The sequence below is a fragment of the Salvelinus namaycush genome, chromosome 17, assembly GCF_016432855.1.
Source record: "Salvelinus namaycush isolate Seneca chromosome 17, SaNama_1.0, whole genome shotgun sequence".
NCBI lineage: Eukaryota > Metazoa > Chordata > Actinopteri > Salmoniformes > Salmonidae > Salvelinus > Salvelinus namaycush.
Window position 1 is genome coordinate 1087501 of NC_052323.1, and position 19866 is coordinate 1107366.

The 19866-nt window shown below is 41.4% G+C and overlaps 1 protein-coding gene across 1 annotated transcript in view; it reads left to right on the forward strand.

Annotated features, from left to right (window-relative positions):
* Positions 1-19866, forward strand: part of LOC120061859 (protein diaphanous homolog 2-like) — a 467422-nt gene that overhangs the window by 404274 nt on the left and 43282 nt on the right. The window contains exon 24 of the mRNA XM_039011641.1: positions 7659-7788. Coding sequence (XP_038867569.1) covers positions 7659-7788 — 130 coding nt within the window. The remainder of the gene's footprint in view (positions 1-7658; positions 7789-19866) is intronic.

The window sequence follows — 19866 nt, forward strand, 5'->3', positions numbered from 1 at the left end:
TGTGTTAGCTAATCCAAGTTTATCATTTTAAAAAGCTAATTGATCATTTGGAAAACCCTTTTGCAAATATGTTAATTGAGCTGAAAAACTATAAAACTGGCCTTCTTTAGACTAGTTGAGTATCTGGAGCATCAACATTTGTGGGTTCGATTACAGGCTCAAAATGGCCAGATTTTTTTTTTTTTTTATCAGAAACTCGTCAGTCTATTCTTGTTCTGAGAAATGAAGGCTATTCCATGCGAGAAATTGCCAAGAAACTGAAGATCTCGTACTACGCTGTGTACTACTCCCTTCACAGAACAGCGCAAACTGGCGCTAACCAAAATAGAAAGAGGAGTGGGAGGCCCCGGTGCACAACTGAGCAAGAGGAAAAGTACATTAGAGTGTCTAGTTTGAGAAAAATACACCTCACAAGTCCTCAACTGGCAGCTTCATTACATAGTACCCACAAAACACCAGTCTCAATGTCAACAGTGAAGAGGCGACTCCGGGATGCTTGCCTTCTGGCAGAGTTGCAAAAAAAAGCCATATCTCAGACTGGCCAATAATAATAAAAGATTAAGATGGGCAAAATAACACAGACACTGGATAGAGGAACTCTCCCTAGAATGCTAGCATCCCGGAGTCACCTCTTCACTGTTGACATTAAGACTTGTGTTTTTTAAATATATTTTTTAATTGATTTTATTATTTTTTCCCTTACATTATTAGCCTAGAAAGTTTTTTGTGTTATTACATACATCCAGAAATAACTTTTGGATATCAGAGTGGCAGTAACTCACCAGCATTCTGACGACTTTCCTGAATTGAATCCTTTGTTCGTACCCCCCAGGGCAATTTAACTTATCTCAGAGGCTGCTCCATGACGCCTCCGGCGGAGAAAATGTATTTGGAGTTGTCACGCCCTGACCTTAGAGAGCCCTTTTATTTCTCTATTTGGTTAGGTCGGGGTGTGATTTGGGTGGGCATTCTAGTTTTTCTATTTCTTTGTTGACCGGGTATGGTTCCCAATCAGAGGCAGCTGTCTATCGCTGTCTATCATACTTAGGCAGCCTTTTCCACCTTTAGTTAGTGGGATCTTGTTTTTGGTTAGTTGCTGTGTTAGCGCTACAAAACTTTACGTGTCATTTATTCTTTCTTGTTTTTGATGTTCATTTAATAAATTGATGATGTACGCCTACCACGCTGCTCCTTGGTCCAATCCATCTCTAAACGAACGTGACAGGAGTGGACTTCTAGTCTGACTCAGGTGGCGTGCACACCATCCATCGCTTCCATGTATATTACTCGCTAATGTTCAGTCCCTGGACAATAAATTAGACAAGCTCAGGGCGAGGATCTCCTTCCAGAGAGACATCAGGGACTGTAACATACTCTTTTTCACAGAATCATGGCTCTCTCCAGATATATTGTCCCCATCCATACAGACTGGGATATCTTCCTGGTTGCATCTAAGAATAACATTGATGTATAAACTGATACGGTGACTGAGTTCATCATGAAGTGTATAGGGGATGTTGTTTCCACTGTGACTATTAAAACCTACCCAAACCAAAAACTGTGGAAAGAGATGGTAGCATTCTTGCAAAACTGAAAGTGTGAACCACAACTTTTAACCACGGCAAGGTGACTGGGAATATGGTGGATTACAAACAGTGCAGGTATGCCCTCCATAAGGGAATCAAACAGGCAAAACGTCAGTGCAGAGACAAAATGGAGTCAGAATTCAACGGCTCAGACACGAGATATATGTAGCAGGGTCTACAGACAATCACAGACTACAAAGGGAAAACCAGCCACGTTGCGGACACAGACATCTTGCTTCCAGACAAGCTAAACACTTTCTTCGCCCGCTTTGAGGATAACACAGTGCCACCGACGTGGCCCGCTACCAAGGACTGTGGGCTCTCGTTCTCCGTTGCCGAAGTGAGCAAGACGTTTAAGCATGTTAACCCTCGCAAGGCTGCCGGCCCAGACGGCATCCCTAGCCACGTCCTCAGAGCATGCACATACCAGCTGGCTGGAGTGTTTATGGACATATTCAATATCTCCCTATCCCTTTCTGCTGTCCACCATTGTTCCTGTACCCAAGAAATCAATGGTAACTGAACTAAATGACTATTGCCCCGTAGCACTCACTTCTGTCTTCATGAAGTGCTTTGAGAGGCTAGTGTAGGATAATATCACCTCCACCTTACTACATGATTCCGTATGTGTTATTTCATAGTTTTGATGTCTTCCCTATTATTCTACAATGAAGAAAATTGTAAAATCAAAGAAAAACCCTTGAATGAGTATGTGTGTCAAAACTATTGACTGGTACTGTATACATGTGATGGGATGTATAGAGATTATGGACAGTTTGTGGACATACTATTTAGTATATCTGTAGACCATGTAGGATAGAATAGTATACAGTTTAAGTCGGAAGTTTACATACACTTAGGTTGGAGTCATTAAAACTTGTTTTTCAACCACTCCACACATTTCTTGTTCACAAACTATAGTTTTGGCAAGTCGATTAGGACATCTACTTTGTGCATGACACAAGTAATTTTTTCAAAAATAGTTTACAGACAGATTATTTCACTTATTATTCACTGTATCACAATTCCAGTGGGTCAGAAGTTTACATACACTAAGTTGACTGTGCCTATAAACAGCATGGACAATTCCCGAAGATGATGTCATGGCTTTAGAAGCTTCTGACAGGCTAATTGACATAATTTGAGTCAATTTGAGGTGTACCTGTGGATGTATTTCAAGGTCTAGCTTCAAACTCAGTGCCTCTTTGCTTGACATCATGGGAAAATCAAAGGAAATCAGCCAAGACCTCAGAAAAACAATTGTAGACCTCCACAAGTCTGGTTCATCCTTGGGAGCAATTTCCAAATGCCTGAAGGTACCACGTTCATCTGTACAATACACTAATTGAGTGTATTTAAACTTCTGACCCGCTGGAAATGAAAGAAATAAAACCTGAAATAAATCATTTTCTCTACTATTATTCTAACATTTCACATTCTTAAAATAAAGTCGTGATCCTAACTGACCTAAGACAGGGATATTTTATTAGGATGAAATGTCAGGAATTGTAAAAAACTGAGTTTAAATGTATTTGGCTTAGGTGTATGTAAACTTCCGACTTCAAATGTATGCTCCAACTTTCCCTCCATCTTGTGCCAACATCACTTCTTTTTGAGATTGTCAGTTGGATAGGCTCTCTGCAAGGTTTTGTATATCTTCCCTACCATATGAACATCCTTTTCTGACTCAAATAAGACTCCATCAAGGTTTCTCTGATGTCCAAAACTTTATACATTTTAGGACAACGCAGAAGAGAAACATAAATTGGAATGGGAATGGATTTACTCTCTCATATGATCATGTGGTTTCCTGTTGTTTTAGTCAACCACTGGCTACCCCACACATCAATTTAATGTAACCCTTTTGTAGCAATACAATCTCAATTATTAAACATTTGTTCCCAGGGAGGTCTGCCAGAATCTTGAGAGTTTGGCATGGCTCTTCGTAAGAAGGTTAATACTGTATCACAGCTGCTGCAGTTGCCGATGCACTGGTGGTTTGAATTTTCTGTGCCTTTCTGGGCTGACCTTGGGGATAAGGAAACCTTCTTTTTTTAAATATTATGTTTAAAAAAAGGATATCTCCCTCTCTCTTCTCCCCCCTCAAACCAGCCATCCTGAAGTCAAGTCTTGACAGAAAACAATCTGTTTGAGCCGTCGAGGGCGAGGGGGGTAAGCCATCCCCGACGCCCCTACCTAAAGCAGCCCTCCAGACCCTACTTTCTCCCTCCTATCTCCATGAGGGAGGGAGGGAGGGAGGGAGGGATGCGGGGAAAAAAGGAGTTAGGGAGTTATTCAGTCTGCTCGACTACCTCTCTGGGGTGTTACACATTTAGAGCTGAATAGATGTTTCCTGTTGTACTATACCGCAACATTATCTATTTTCAATTCATTTTCAATGTTTTGTGCCCGAGATTCGTGAAAGGGTTATCTACGATTGCACTTTTGGCCTTTTTGACACCTTCGTGCTGGGAAACGTGGAGCAACTAAGTATTTTTAGGAGTGGTTGACACGTGGGTCCAATGTTATGAACAGCTGTAATTAAAATTAAACTTGCCTTTGAATTACCTTAAGTAAATAAGTAAAAAGGGGCAACTATGTAACCTGTTTTCCAGCAGCAAAATAAAACAAGTTTTTGGGGTTGTTAAAACACACACCTTGCAGTGCTGCGCTGACATGTGGATGCATGATTCAATGCTGCTCAGATGCAGCCTGACAGATCTTCCTCAGTGGGTAACTCCCCAACCCCTCCTCCCCAGTCCTGCTGAAATATGTATATTTACAGTACACATACATTGTAGTATATTCATGGGTAAATACTGTGGTATGATCCAGTAAGATTCGGTAACATTTTACAAACCATAAGTAATTTACCTTAAAAATGTTACTTTTGTTACCCTAATGTAACTACACAAAAATAACTGTAGAACCAACACTGTGTTTGTAGGTAGTTACATAGTAATAGCTTTATTCACCAATTTATTTTCCATTATATTTGTGAATGGCCAAAGGAACTGAAATCTAGGTAAACAGCAGCGCAGTGCATCTGACCTAGCCTGTCATGAGTGACATTCTTTATTTTGAAGTGCCGACCCCCAAGTGCCGACCCACACTTCAGAAAGTATTCATACCCCTTGACTTATTCTACATGTTGTTGTGTTACAGCCTGAATAAAAAATGGATTAAATCATAATTTTTTTCCTCACCCATATACACACAATACCCCCTAACGTCAAAGTGAAAACATGTTTTTAGACATTTTTGCAAATGTATTGAAAATGACATACAAAAATGTATCATTTACTTAAGTATTCACACCCCTGAGTCAATACATTTTCAAATCACCTCTGGCAGCGATTACAGCTGTGAATCTCCCTAAGAGATTTGCCTGCCTTGATTGTACAACATTTGTAGATTATTTTTTAAATGATTTAAGCTCTGTCAAATTGGTTGTTGAACATTGCTAGACAACCATTTTTCAGTCTTGCCATAGATGTTCAAGCAGATTTTAGTCAAAAGCTGTAACTCTGCCACTCCGGAATATCCACTGTCTTCTTGGTAAGCAACTCCAGTGTAGATTTGGTCTTGTGTTTTAGGTTATTGTCCTTTGTCTGGTGGAAAGCATACTGAACTAGGTTTTCCTCTAGGATTTTGCCTGTCCTTTGTTCTATTCTATTTCATTTGTATCCTGAAAAACTCCCCAGTCCCTAAATATTACAAGTATACATGATGCAGCCACCACTATGCTTGAAAATATGGAGAGTGGTACTCAGTAATGTGTTGCATTGGATTTTCCCCAAACATAACACTTTGTATTCATGAAAACAAGTTAATTGCTTTGCCACATCTTTGCTGTATTACTTTCAAATCCAATTGTATTAGTCACATACACATATTTAGCAGATGGTTGTGCGGGTATAGTGAAATGCTTGTGTTCCTAACTCCTACAGTGCAGTAGTATCTAACAATTCACAATAATACAAACACATATCTAAATGTAAAATTATACTCATTCCAGGGTTTTTCTTATTTTATTTATTATTTTCTACATTATAGAATAATAGTGAAGACATCACATTTATGAAATAACACATATGGAATCATGTAGTAACCAAAAAAGTGTTAAACAAATCAAAATATATGTTGTGTGAGATTATTTGTTGATTACTACATGATTCCATGTGTTTTTTCATAGTTTGCATGTGTTCACTATTATTCTGCAATGTAGGAAATAGTTAAAAATAAACAAAAACCCTTGAATGAGTAGATGTGTCCAGACTTTTGACTGGTACTGTATATAAATATTAGGACGCTGTTGCGCCTTCTTCACCACGATGTCTGTGTGGGTGGACCATTTCAGTTTGTCCGTGATGTGTACGCCGGGGAACTTAAAACTTTTCACCTTCTCCACAACTGTCCCGTCCATGTGGATAGGGGGGTGCTCCCTCTGCTGTTTCCTGAAGTCCACGATATTTCCTGCTGTATGTAATAACACAAAAAATAAAGGTTCTAGGCTAATAATGTAAAACAAAAAAATGAAATACTGCAAAGTTGCTTAGGAGCTAGAAGCAGAGTCGCCATGTACGTCAGCGCCATCTTCTTCTTTAGTGCTATGTTGCAAACAGGATGCATGTTTTGGAGTATTTTTATTCTCTAAGGGCTTCCTTCTTTTAACTATGTAAATTAGGTTAGTATTGTGAACATTTTTAAGCTTGCCATAACAAAGGGGTTGAATACTTATTGACTCAATACATTTCAACTAATTCATTTTTCTTAATTTGTATTAATTTCTTAAAACATATTTGCACTTTGACGTTATGGGGTATTGTGTGTAGTAGGCCAGTGATACAAAATCTAAATTGAAACCATTTAAAATGCAGGCTGTAACACAACAGAATGTGGAACAAGTCAAGGGGTGTGAATACTTTTTGATGGCACTGAAAAAAAGCCTATGTGAAAAATAAAACCAAGCGAGAAAATGCATATATGCATCAATGAGTCAATTGCTCTAAAATTTGACAGGGTTTTAAGAGAGGAAGAGGGGAGGAAAGGGATTTGGCTTGCCCCTGCTCTCCAGCACAAATATATAATTGAAAGGTCATGCAGAATCTCTGAAAAACGTGTGCAGTTGTCCACAATGGAAAATATGCTCATGGCAGTCGCTGTACTGGCCTTTTTCTCTCCAATTGTATTAATCTAGTCTAGCACATTCTATTCTCTTTTCCTTTCTCCAACCTTTTATATGTTTTTATTCAGATGTGCTGTTTGATATGTTGTGTGTTTTACTGTGTGTATTAATCATTTGTGTTTGTATTCAAGTCTACTTAATGCATTGGCATATCGGCCCTTGTGCTCTCTTGCAGATGCATAGTTCTCAGAATGCCTCTCAGCCCATCTTATCTCTAGATATGTGTGTGACCTTCACTAACAAACTCTACTATATAGGCCCTCTTTATATGCCTCTGTCATATGGTAAAAGCAAAGTAGGCCAAAGGTGGTTCCTGAAAGACTGAAATAAAGCGAGCTGAAAGCATACATGCATACGCCCTCCTGCCCAGACAACTCTCTGTATGTCTATGTTGGTTGTTTCATGCAGATCCTTTGTTGTCGTGGCCTTTTCTACAGATGTGGGTTCTTATTTTGATCACCTTGTTGAAGGAAAACATGTAAAACTTGCAGTGTATTTGAGGTTTAAAAAGGCTTCTGAAGTTTGTAATTTCCACTTTGAAATGTCAGACTTGATTTATCAACCCCTAGAAAAATGTACATGAACTAAAATGCACATAATAATTCACATTTCCTGTTGCTGTAGGATTACTTTGCTGCTGTAGCAAACTGGCTGAAATTAAGATTCTACATCTGTAACGTTCTAAGAACATTCTATGGTCCTGTGTGGCTCAGTTGGTAAGAGCATGGCGATAGCAGCGCCAGGGTCGTGAGTTGGAGGTCAAATGTACGACAATGTATGCACTCACTGTTGTCAGTCACGTTTGGATAAAAGCTTTTGCTATATGCATATATTATAAGAACAACTAATGCTGTGACTCACCCATGACTTCACCTCTCTCTCAGCTTCGAGACACTAAGTCGTCCGACCAAAACACAACCCTGCTTCACTTCCTGGCCGAAAAGTGTGAAGAGAAGTACCCGGAGATCCTGAGGTTCCCTGAAGAGCTGGAACACGTGGAGAGTGCTAGCAGAGGTAAGCCAGTCCGTCCTCTTTAAATAATGGACACTGCATCACTGGTTGAACCATAATGCTACGCAGACAACCTTAGACAGTAGTTTCTATTCTTATGTGAGAGATAGATGTACAGTACAATATACCGCAAAGTCAGAGAGTAATAAATACGTGTTGTCATACTCGCATATCGCAATAGCAAAATGCTCTAATTGGACCTGGCAAGACAGTAAGCTATAGTTTCAACAAACAAGATATATTCCACCCGGCAATTTATGCCTCTTGAAATTGTACCATCTCACAGGAAAGCACAACATATTTCAGACAAAATACAATTTACTCCACAGCTGCAATCATTCTAGGTGTTAGCAGTCACCTTTACCAATTTACTGCCATGTTTCATTTCCTGATCTTCTTGTTTTGACCCCTCTGCATTGTGTTTTGTCGGTAACCAATATAAATCCCTCAACAAGGCCCAAATAGTATAGCTCTGTGTCTTCCTTGGCTCCATTTCAATGAAGAAAGATGTTGATTACAATTATATGATGTTATTTGCTTGTTTTCATCAAAGTATTTTCTTCACCTTCTTCCCCCACCGGTATCCTCACTCTTTAAACACTATAAACCCAGTTAAATCAAAGTGTAAATGGCCAATGGGATTGTCTTTGTCTCTGCATTATCACAATGACACAAAGTTATGACTTGTTTTCAGAGTGCTTGTTTCGGGAAGCTAGTTTCATTGCGTGACCTTGGGATATTTGCCTCGCGGCTGCCTTTTCTTCACCAGCAGCTCCCGGATCCCACACTGCATGGTTTACAAGGGGGTGACAAATCCTTTATTGGTTTTCTCCAATGGCTTAAACCAGGAGGCTCCGAGGCGTTTTACAACTTGATTTAGACCCGCCCATGTTTTATAGAGTGACCCGAGAGATTAGGCCCAACAAGGTTAAGATACTTTAATTAGGCCTGTTGGATCAGATGGAACAACAATTCCTAATGGCCAGAGAGCCGCTCCTAATCCTTGTGTTATGTATAAATCTGGAATATTCTTCCGCTCAGGAAGAGCGCCCCCTGCAGATTCAATATGGATGATATTTGGCAGCAGTTTCAGTGGTCGATGGGATGACTTCAATGGAGCACAATGGACTCGTATACATTTTGAGATGACCCCCAAGAAAGGTTACCACACCGGATGGGAGGCATGGCGTGGTGACAGGACAGAACGAGTGGCTTTAATGCACTACACATTCTTGTCTTTATCTTCCATTGTGGATTGGCTTTGAGAATAAGAGAACATGGCTGTCATTTGTGGTGTGGAAGTGGCGTCTTTACAGCTCAAGTGGCATAATTACCTCGAGAGTAAACATGCTACGTTGTTCCACATTTGAATTATGTTGTTTACCTGACATGTATTTGTATTTATTTTACCTTTATTTAACGAGGCAAGTCAGTGAAGAATACATTCTTATTTTCAATGACGGCCTAGGAACAGTGGGTTAACTGTCTTGTTCAGGGGCAGAATGACAGATTTTTACCTTGTCAGCTCAGGGATTCGATCTTGCAACCTTCCGATTACTAGTCTCAACGCTTTAACCTGTGTGTTCCCTCCTGTCACTTAAGTGTTTGCTGCCTCATTGTGTCCGGGAATAGACTTGTTTCTCTGACCATGCTGTCATTTCACCTGTCAATAAACAAATTCTGTGCTAATTCCATTCGCAAGTATTCAATGGGGAAACCCCAGATGCCTATTTACTTTGTTAGTTACCTAATTGGTTATTTAATCTAATTCCCATTAATTATGTGCTCGACTGAGGCAGCGAGGCAGCCATTGTTAAAGTGGACCAGACCCAGTCTTTATTATGGATATAGATGGATGAGTGTACGGCTCAAACTGTGAACTTGTATCAACTCATTCAAGTCATTTCAGGGACAATCAATTATTGTACATGCTTGTTAGTTCAATTGGGTGAGACTAATAAGCTGACTCAATTCATTATGGCAAACACCATTGGAAAACACAGACATGACACTAAGGAGAAGGCTGTAGAGGATATAAAGCCTTTTACTTCACAGTGCTTTCCGTGGTGCCTGTATTTTATTTATATGTTAATTAACACAGAACTTATATACACAATACAATAACTTTATTGTCCATGGACATTTTCATTTTCTCTTGAGGTTAGAAAATAATTGGGGGTAAAACCCGGAAAACTAGCCCTTTAAGAGCATATGATTCCTTAGGGAGAGAGGCAGAAATAATGAGATTGGGAAAGATATTTTGTTTTTATCTCATCTCTATTTGTCAGCAGACAGCATTGATTTGAATCCTGAAATGCTGCTTTTTTGGGGGGGATCCTTGGGACGTCCAACTCTGACACCACCCCATTAAAGTTGAAATGTAAAATGGTTAAGGTAAGAGTTAGGATTAGGGTAGGGACATCCCAAGGGATCCCTGATAGCACTAACCTTGACAGAAGTGCCCTTTCACAGGTGCAAAAGGAATTTGATGATTGAGTTACCCACTCCAACAAGAAACAGAACTCCGTGATCAATGTTTTAAATGACACAAGGGGGAACGTCAGCGCTCATGTTGTTTTCTGTGATTTTAAGGGTAGTTTGAGCTGCCGGAGAGGAGAGAAACAAAGAAGCTAAAATCTCAGCTGCCTAGCCTCACTAAAACTAATTTAATCAGAGAACACTTTGAGGCTGGAACACAAAGGGAGCTTGGCGATGGCTGGGCCATGTGTTGGCTTGATACCAGTCTGGAGGAGCTTTTATACTTGTGTAGAACGAGGCCCAGCTGAATAATTTACTGACTATCTTCCAGATCCTTTACAAAGCTTTTTGGTCTCCTGTCAGGTAAATTGGTATTAGAACATGGTAAAACGTTGTTCAGTTCGCCCTAACCCGAGCTACAGTATATCTAGTCATATCTCATTCTCCTCTCTTTTTTGCATCTCTCATTCTCACTCTCTTTAATCACTACAGTGCATTAGATTAACTTTGTTTCCATGTCGCCATTAAAAAAACTTTTTAGTTCCTCCTCTTTGTTTTATTCCTACTCTTCTACTTGGCCCGTGGCAGGTGGCATGGAATGGAAGTACAGTTGAAATCGGAAGTTTACATACACCTTAGCCAAATACGTTTAAACTCAGTTTTTCACAATTCCTGACATTTAATCCTAGTAAAAATGCCCTGTTTTAGGTCAGTTAGGATCACCACTTTATTTTAAGAATGTGAAATATCAGAATAATAGTAGAGCGAATGATTTATTTCAGCTTTTATTTCTTTCATCACATTCCCAGTGGGTCAGAAGTTTACATACACTCAATTAGTATTTGGTTGCATTGCCTTTAAATTGTTTAACTTGGGTCAAACGTTTCGGGTAACATTCCACAAGCTTCCCACAATAAGTTGGGTGCATTTTGGACCATTCCTTCCTGACAGAGCTGGTGTAACTGAGTCAGATCTGTAGGCCTCCTTGCTCGCACATGCTTTTTCAGTTCTGCCCACATATTTTCTATCGGGTTGAGGTCAGGGCTTTGTGATGGCCACTCCAATACCTTGACTTTGTTGTCCTTAAGCCATTCTGCCACAATTTTGGAAGAATGTTTGGGGTCATTGTCCATTTGGAAGACCCAAGCTTTAACTTCCTGACTGGTGTCTTGAGATGTTGCTTCAATATATCTACATAATTTTCCTGCCTCATGAAGCCATCTATTTTGTGAAGTGCGCCAGTCCCTCCTGCAGCAAAGCACCACCACAGCATGATGCTGCCACCCCCGTGTTTCACAGTTGGGATGGTGGTCTTCAGCTTGCAAGCGTCACCCTTTTTCCTCCAAACATAACGATGGTCATTATGGCCAAACAGTTCTATTTTTGTTTCATCAGACCAGAGGACATTTCTCCAAAAAGTATGATCTTTGTCCCCCTGCGCAGTTTGCATACCGTGGTCTGGCTTTTTTATGGTGATTTTGGAGCATTGGCTTCTTCCTTGCTTATCAGCCTTTCAGGTTATGTTGATATAGGACTCGTTTTACTGTGGATATAGATACTTTTGTACCGGTTTACTCCAGCATCTTCACAAGGTCCTTTGCTGTTGTTCTGGGATTGATTTGCACTTTTCGCACCTAAGTACGTTCATCTCTAGGAGACAGAACACGTCTCCTTCCTGAGCAGTATGACGGCTGCGTGGTCCCATGGTGTTTACACTTGCGTACTATTGTTTGTACAGATGAACATGGTACCTTCAGGCGTTTGTACATTGCTCACAAGGATGAACCAGACTTGTGGAGGTCTACCATTTTTTTTCTGAGATCTTGGCTGATTTCTTTTGATTTTCTCAAGATGTCAAGCACTGAGGCACTGAGTTTGAAGGTAGGCCTTGAAATACATCCACAGGTACACCTCCAATTGACTCAAATGATGTCAATTAGCCTATCAGAAGCTTCTAAAGCTATGACATCATGTTCTGGAATTTTCCAAGCTTTTTAAAGCCACAATCAACTTAGTGTATGTAAGCTTACAGTGAAATAATATGTCTGTAAACAATTGTTGGAAAAATTACTTGTGTCATGGACAGAGTAGATGTCCTAACCAACGTGTCAAAACTATAGTTCGTTAACAAGAAATTTGTCGAGTGGTTGAAAAATGATAATAATAACTCCAACCTAAGTGTATGTACTTCCGACTTCAACTGTATGTGCCTTTAGGATGCCACTTCCTCTCTCTTTAGCCCTGTCTCCTCCATCAAAGCATCAGTACAGCTCGGCGGAGTAATGCAGCGAGTCATTTAGGGAGCAGAACAGCGCGCCTCCGTGTTTAGTACCACCACCCTCTGTTGTGATCTATAGCTGAGGTGAGGCCACGTGACCTTGCAAACCTGAGGCCCTGAGCCGGCGAATTTCTGCTTGTTGCGTCAAGACCCGTGGGGGAAAACAGGGGTTGGCTGGTCGGAAGGAGGAAGGGGGGTGGGCCGTGGGGGTTGAGGAGGAGGGAGAGGGGGTTCAAACGATAGAATAATCACAAGCCCATCTACAAAGGGCTGGAGCATGCACACTTAATTTACCTGATTGAAAAGAGCAATCAGTTCCGGCTGATTTCCCTGAGAAAGGTTTTTCTTCAGTTCCCTTCCCTTGATTGCCCACTCCAAAGTGCCTCTCTCTCTCTCCAAGTCCCTCACCTCCACTGCTCCTCAGAGATAGAGAAATAAAGGAAGAAAGTGAAAGAGTGAGAGAGAGAGAAGAACGAATATGAGGCAGGCAGAGACAGGAGACCGGTAGCCCCGCCTTTGTCTGCTCTATTGCAGGCAGTCTCCCTTAATCACATTAGTCTGTGTTTGGCCCACTGCTTCCCCACCCATGTTAATTGCCTTGTATTGTTTCCATGTAATGTTAATGTTCTGCCTCCGTCATGACAAGTCCAAATAAAGAAATAAAAAGATAATTGCTAATCAATGGTAACTGGATCATTGTACAATCCACTCTAGGTTGAGTGGCGTAATTTGGCATTTGCTGGCAATCATTAATGTGATTCAGCAAATGCCCTTTTAACCTTCTTTTTTGGTTTGATTGTATTACTTGCATTTGCAGTCTATTATCCGCATTCTGATTCATCCCTCCAAAAACATTAGGGGAATCAATGGTACGTTCATCTATAATTGATGTATTAACAAAATTTGATTTGACAAAACTTCCTGTCTCGGGATAAATCCACTGGCCTTCAGAACTTCAGAACTTGCCTCACTGAAATCTCAATAGCCATTCCTGTAGAGTTGTGTAGATGCCATCTTGTTTTCTGAGTCATAGCATGGTCATAGAGTTGTGTGGATGCAGAACACATGCTAACGAGATGATAGATCTGCATTTGGACTGCTAGCAGGTCGACCACTCTCCCCTTCCTTGACACACATGATTGCATCTCTTATTATCTTGGAAGCTGTCTTGCCCATAGGGAGTAGCTGTAGAGGGAGGATGGAGGCTAGACTCCTCCCCGTGCAGGTAGAGATCAGGGCTAACTGGAGCCCGGCTCAGCACACACAGCTGTCCCCACAGGAGACTCTTTTCTCTATGGACACACCCATTATCAATGGCTCACCTGCCTCAAGGTCACAGCTCATTTGAATCCTCCGGTTCACCCAGAGAGACACACAGGGTCCAGGGAATGTGCTGAGTCTCAATGAGGGCCTGGGACAAGTGGACTGATGACAATAAGGACTGACATTGTGGGGGTTGTTGTGCTGCTTATACATGAATTGCACATTCTTATGCAAGAGTATGTTTTGTTTAGACTATGTGCTCGTTTCAGCCCAGAAGTTAAAAAAAAAAACAGACCATTAACCAGAAGGTTTCTAGTTTGAAACAGAGGCTAGACAATATGGGAGATGAACTGGCAACCAAAAGGCTGCTGATCAAGGCACTTAACCCCTACGTAGCTCCAGGGGTACTGAACTGTGGCTCACCCCGTGCTCCTTCATATGCGCCTAATGTATGGCGTGTGTTTGTGTTGTCTTGGGGAACAGAGCAAAATAAGCACCATCTCAGCTGGTCCAATAATGTGTTATGATATTCTAATCATTGAGGTTGAGTTGGCATGCCAGTAGTTTTGAGATGACAAAATGGCACTGTAGTGCGCGTTCCCTGTGTTCCAGGTGCACCCTTAAATATTGGTTAGATGGAGTGGGTTGTGAACGACTTCATAGAAGCTGTCGTCTGATTCAGATTCCAATAGAAATAATGCTACTCTTTTGAGCTTCTCCAACACATTTATCCCATTCTTACAATGTCCCCTCCACGTCAGCATACATATCAGTAGGCATAGGATGTGCTCTTGAATTGGTTTTCATGTCGGTCCTCATCGGGGGCACACAATTAAAATCAATCAAGTTGAGTGCACATTCCAAACACAGGAAATGAATCAGCGTCATTGTTATACATTCTCTCTGCAAGGCCACTGGCTCTATTTGTTGTGGTTAGATATTGTAACTTCCTAGGACAGTAAATCTTGAGGCCTGATGCCCTTGTAACGTCTGGCAGCAATATGAATCAGGTGCTGTTTTGCATTGATTATCCTCTCTAATGTAAGAAATTGGAGGGGTTAGGTCATACACTTTATATTGTGGAGCTTTATGTCCATGAAGCTGAATACATGGTCCTTTGACCTTCTCTCAACGGTGAGTAGTAAGACCCAGTATTAGACACTGTTTCTGTGTTTGAACATTGAATTATAAAAATAAAAAAAATCAGATTTAATGAGTAGCCATTTCCTCATGTGTTGTGTTCTTCATTATCTGAGTGCTCCTTACCTCATTCTGTCACAATAGACATTGATTAGCATGTATTCAACTAGCGTTTTTGTTGCACTGCGAACAGTGCCGGCAACGCGCCGAAGGTTTTAATGTTGACCTTGTCTGCTGGAAAATTGTTATTGATGAAGCTCTCCTCAACTAATTTCTTGGAGTCTGGGACTGCCAGTGGTGACTCAAAGCACTTTCTGACACAACTTCAGAACTAAGTACCGACCAAAGGATCAGTCATTTATTTCGCTGGAATTACAGGGGAGCATTTCTCACAAGTGATTTTGGATCTCGGAGGCCATGCTTAATGGAAACCAGAGCATTGCTTCTTTCTCGCTACCCTTTATCTACATTCTTAATGTTTAGTTTTAAGGACCATCTCTCTTTTCATGGGGATTTATCCTGCTATCTTGGCTTTATTCAATAACTTTGTGTTCTCAGATCCATGTGCTGCCTGTGGTTTTTAGACTGTGGAGGGAAATCTTAAGTGAGGGCTGCCTTACATGTGCTATGATCTCTCTGCTCATATAAGCACCTGCTAGATCCGCTGGCTAAATCCTAGAGCTTATGCAGGATGAAATGTGGATGCAAATACTTTGAATGAGGAAAAATATTACTCAAATCCCACCTCAGAGTGGTGATCGACCTCTACAGAATCTCCTCAGGCCTCATTAATGGGTCTTACAAAGAAATATTTGTCATTCTTCTCAATATTATTATTTGGAACGCTACTAAGTTAAAAACTTAATTTGAACTTTAAAATGAGCAGAGCGGTCTGGACCAGTGTGCTAGCATACAACTTTTTGATACACATTATTTGATACATTTTAGCATATTTTGCCCATTATCATGCACTTTCATGGTATTTGTTCAACATTCTAAAGGTCCCATTGTAACATTATCAACTCTCAGACTTCCAACACACAAATTAGCTACTTTGACCAATCAAATCAAACTGTATTTGTCACATGCGCCGAATACAACAGGTGCAGACCTTACAGTGAAATGATTACTTACAAGTCCTTAACCACCAATGCAGTTTTAAGAAAAATAAGTGTTAAGTAAAACATTTTAATAAAAATAACAAATAGTTAAATAACAGCAGTAAAACAACAGTAGTGAGACTATATACAGTGGGTACCAGTACAGAGTCAATGTGTGGGGGACCAGGTTAGTCGAGGTAATATGTACATGTAGGTAGAGTTAAAGTGACTATGCATAGATATTAACCAGAGAGTAGCAGCATCGTAAAGGGGGGCAACAACAACAATGCAAATAGTTGAATTTTTAGGGCCTTCCTCTGGTTTAGAGGTCAGTGATGTATAGGGCCGTACTCACTACACTCCGTAATGCCTTGTGGTCAGAGGCCGAGCAGTTGCCATACCAGGCGGTGATGCAACCAGTCATGATTCTGTCGATGGTTTTGTCCAGGTGGGAAAGGGCAGTGTGGAAGGCAATGGAGATTGCATTAAATGTGGATCTGTTGGGGCGGTATGCAAATTGGAGTGGGTCTAGGGTTTCTGGAATAATGATGCTGATGTGAGCCATGACCAGCCTTTCAAAGCACTTCATGGCTACAGACATGAGTGCTACGTGTCTGTAGTCATTTAGGCATGGTATCTTACTGTTCTTTGGCACAGGGACTATGTTGGTCTGCTTGAAACATGTTGGTATTACAGATTCGGACAGGGACAGGTTGAAAATGTCAGGGAAGACACTTGCCAGTTGGTCAGCGCATGCTCAGAGTACATGTCCTGGTAATCCGTCTGGCCCCGCGGCCTTGTGAATATTGACCTGTTTAAAGGTCTTACTCACATCGGCTACGGAGAGCGTGATCACACAGTCGTCCAGAACAGCTGATGCTCTCATGCATGCCTCAGTGTTGCTTGCCTCGAAAGCGAGCATGAAGTAATTTAGGTCATCTGGTTAGGTCGTGTCACTGAGCAGCTCGCGTCTGTACTACCCTTTGTAGTCTGTAATAGTTTGCAAGCCCTGCCACGTCCGACGAGCGTCAGAGCAGGTGTAGTACGATTCAATCTTAGTCCTGTATTGATGCTTTGCTTGTTTGATGGTTCGTCTGAGGGCATAGCGGGATTTGTTATATGCGCCCGGGTTATACTCCCGCTCCTTGAAAGTGGCAGCTCTACCCTTTAGCTCAGAGCGAATGTGGCTTGTGGTTGGGGTATGTACGTAAGGTCACTGTGGGGGTGACGTCATTTATGCACGTATCGATGAAGCCAGTGACTGATGTGGTGTACTCCTCAATGCCATCGGAAGAATCCCGGAACATATTCCAGTGTGTGCTAACAAAGGAGTCATGTAGCTTAGCATCTGCGTCATCTGACCACTTCTTTATTGACCGAGTCACTGGTGCGTCTTGCTTTTGTTTTTGCTTGTAAGCAGGAATCAAAATTATATAATTATGGTCAGATTTGCCAAATGGAGGATGAGGGAGAGCTTTGTACACATCTCTGTGTGCGTAGGTGGTCTAGAGTTTTTTTCTTCCTCTGGTTGCACATTTAATATGCTGGTAGAAATGAGGTAAAACGGATTTAAGTTTCCCTGCATTAAAGTCCCCGGCCACTAGGAGCTACGCTTCTGGATGAGCGTTTTCCTGTTTGCTTATGGCCTTATACAGCTCATTGAGTGCGGACTTAGTGCCAGCATCGGTGTGTGGTGGTAAATTGACAGCTACAAGGAATATAGATGGAAACTATCTTGGTAAATAGGGTCGTCTTCAACTTATCATGAGATACTCTACCTCAGGCGAACAAAACCTTGAGACTTCCTTAATATTAGATTTTGTGAACAGGGAGTACAGGAGGGGGCTGAGTACGCACCCTTGTGGAGCCCCTGTGTTGAGGATCAGTGAAGTGGAGGTGTTGTTTCCTTCCTTCACCACCTGGGGCGGCCCGTAAGGAAGTCCAGGACCATGTTGCACAGGGTGGAGTTCAGACCCAGGGCCCCTAGCTAAATGATGAGCTTGGAGGGTACTATGGTGTTGAAGGCTGAGCTATTGTCAATGAACATTATTCGTACGTAAGTATTCTTCTTGTCCAGGTGAGATAGGGGAGTGTGCAGTGCAATGGTGATTGCATTGTCTGTGGATCTATTGGGGCGGTAAGCAAATTGATGTAGGGTGTCAGGTAAGGTAGAGGTGAATTGATCCTTAACTAGCCTCTCAAAGTACTTCATGATGAAAGAAGTGAGTGCTACGTGGCGATAGTCATTTAGTTCAGTTACCTTTGCTTTCTTGGGCACAGGAACAATGGTGGACATCTTGAAGCAAGTGGGGTCAGCAGACTGGGATAGGGAGATGGCCGTAAACACTCCAGCCAGCTGGTATGTGCATGCTCTGAGGACGCGGCTAGGGATGCCGTCTGGGCCAGCAGCCTTGTGAGGGTTAACACTCTTGAATGTCTTACTCACATCGATCACGGAGAAGGAGAGCCGACAGTTCTTGGGAGCGGGCCGCATAGATGGCACTGTGTTATCCTCAAAGCAGGCGAAGAAGGTGTTTAACTTGTCTGGGTGCAAGACAACGGTGTCGGCGACGTTTGTGTGTGCGGTGCTTGCGTATGTCTACACTAGGCCTACCTGGCAGAATTATATTGTGATAATTTGCATCAATCTAATGTTGTTTTTTTGCAAACTCTGCAATCACATGAGCGCTGCAGAAATATCAATAACCAAACAACTGTCTCTTGCTGGTGTGCACTTGCATTAAAGAGTAATTTCACCCAAAAATCTAAATGTATCATTATTGTGGACTTAAAACATCCAATTGTGTTGTTTTTCTATTTAAAAGGTGTGCTTTTTTTGAGAGCAACAACCCCAAAAAACTTGAAAAATTGGAAACCTGGAAAAACTAAACGGAGAAAATGGAAATTGGGAAAAAACTGAGTCAGGCAAAAAATACAATGGATTGTATAGGGCCCTATATATGCTATGCTCAATTAACTTGTGTGTCCCCCCTGGGGGCAGAGTTGGTCTGAGGGAAGGGGTCCCCCCTTTCTGGCCAGTGGGTCCCTTTTCCCACTGATCCCCCTCCAGCCCAGAGAGGACTTCATGAACATGATACAGTTTATGTATTTAAAACTTTTAACAATACACGTTGCATATACTGTGGTATTTTATACTGTGGTATTCTAGTGAGAGAGTGTATAAAAGTGTAGTGGTCCGAGTGTAGTTATTTATGATTAAATCTGTGATCTAACTGCCCCACAATCAAGTAAGAAAGTTGATATAGTAGTCTATCAATGTAGTCAGACCAACTAGTTTACTAAATTTAACTTTGACAAAATGTAACTGCTTTACTTTAAATGGTAAAGTAAAACTTTATTAACTTCTTCCACTAGCCAACAAAAATATTTTAAAGAGCTAGAGGAAGCCCCATGATTTTACTTCATGTAAATTTACCATCTAGTTCACTAAGAGATTTAACTAGTGCAAAACTTGCTTCTCTTTTTTCCAGATAGGATCATTTCTAATATCATTCCCTCAGGAGAAAAACAGGTGCATACGGTACAAACATGCAATGCTTCGTAAATCTAGCCTTCGATGTATGAAACACAAAAATGGCTCCTTCAACCAATTTTTACACGTTACTTGGGAATCTCACTTTGACAATCAGAACATCACACAAGGACATGTTTGACAACATTTCTCCAGAGACCCAAGATATTCCTTCCGACTGGAAAAGACACTGTATTCCCTGTCTCTGACAGAAGGTTTGGGCCCAAAATGTGCCATATCCGGCTCCATGCCCCCGTTTTACCCTGCCCAACGTTGGGCCTACCAGCCCG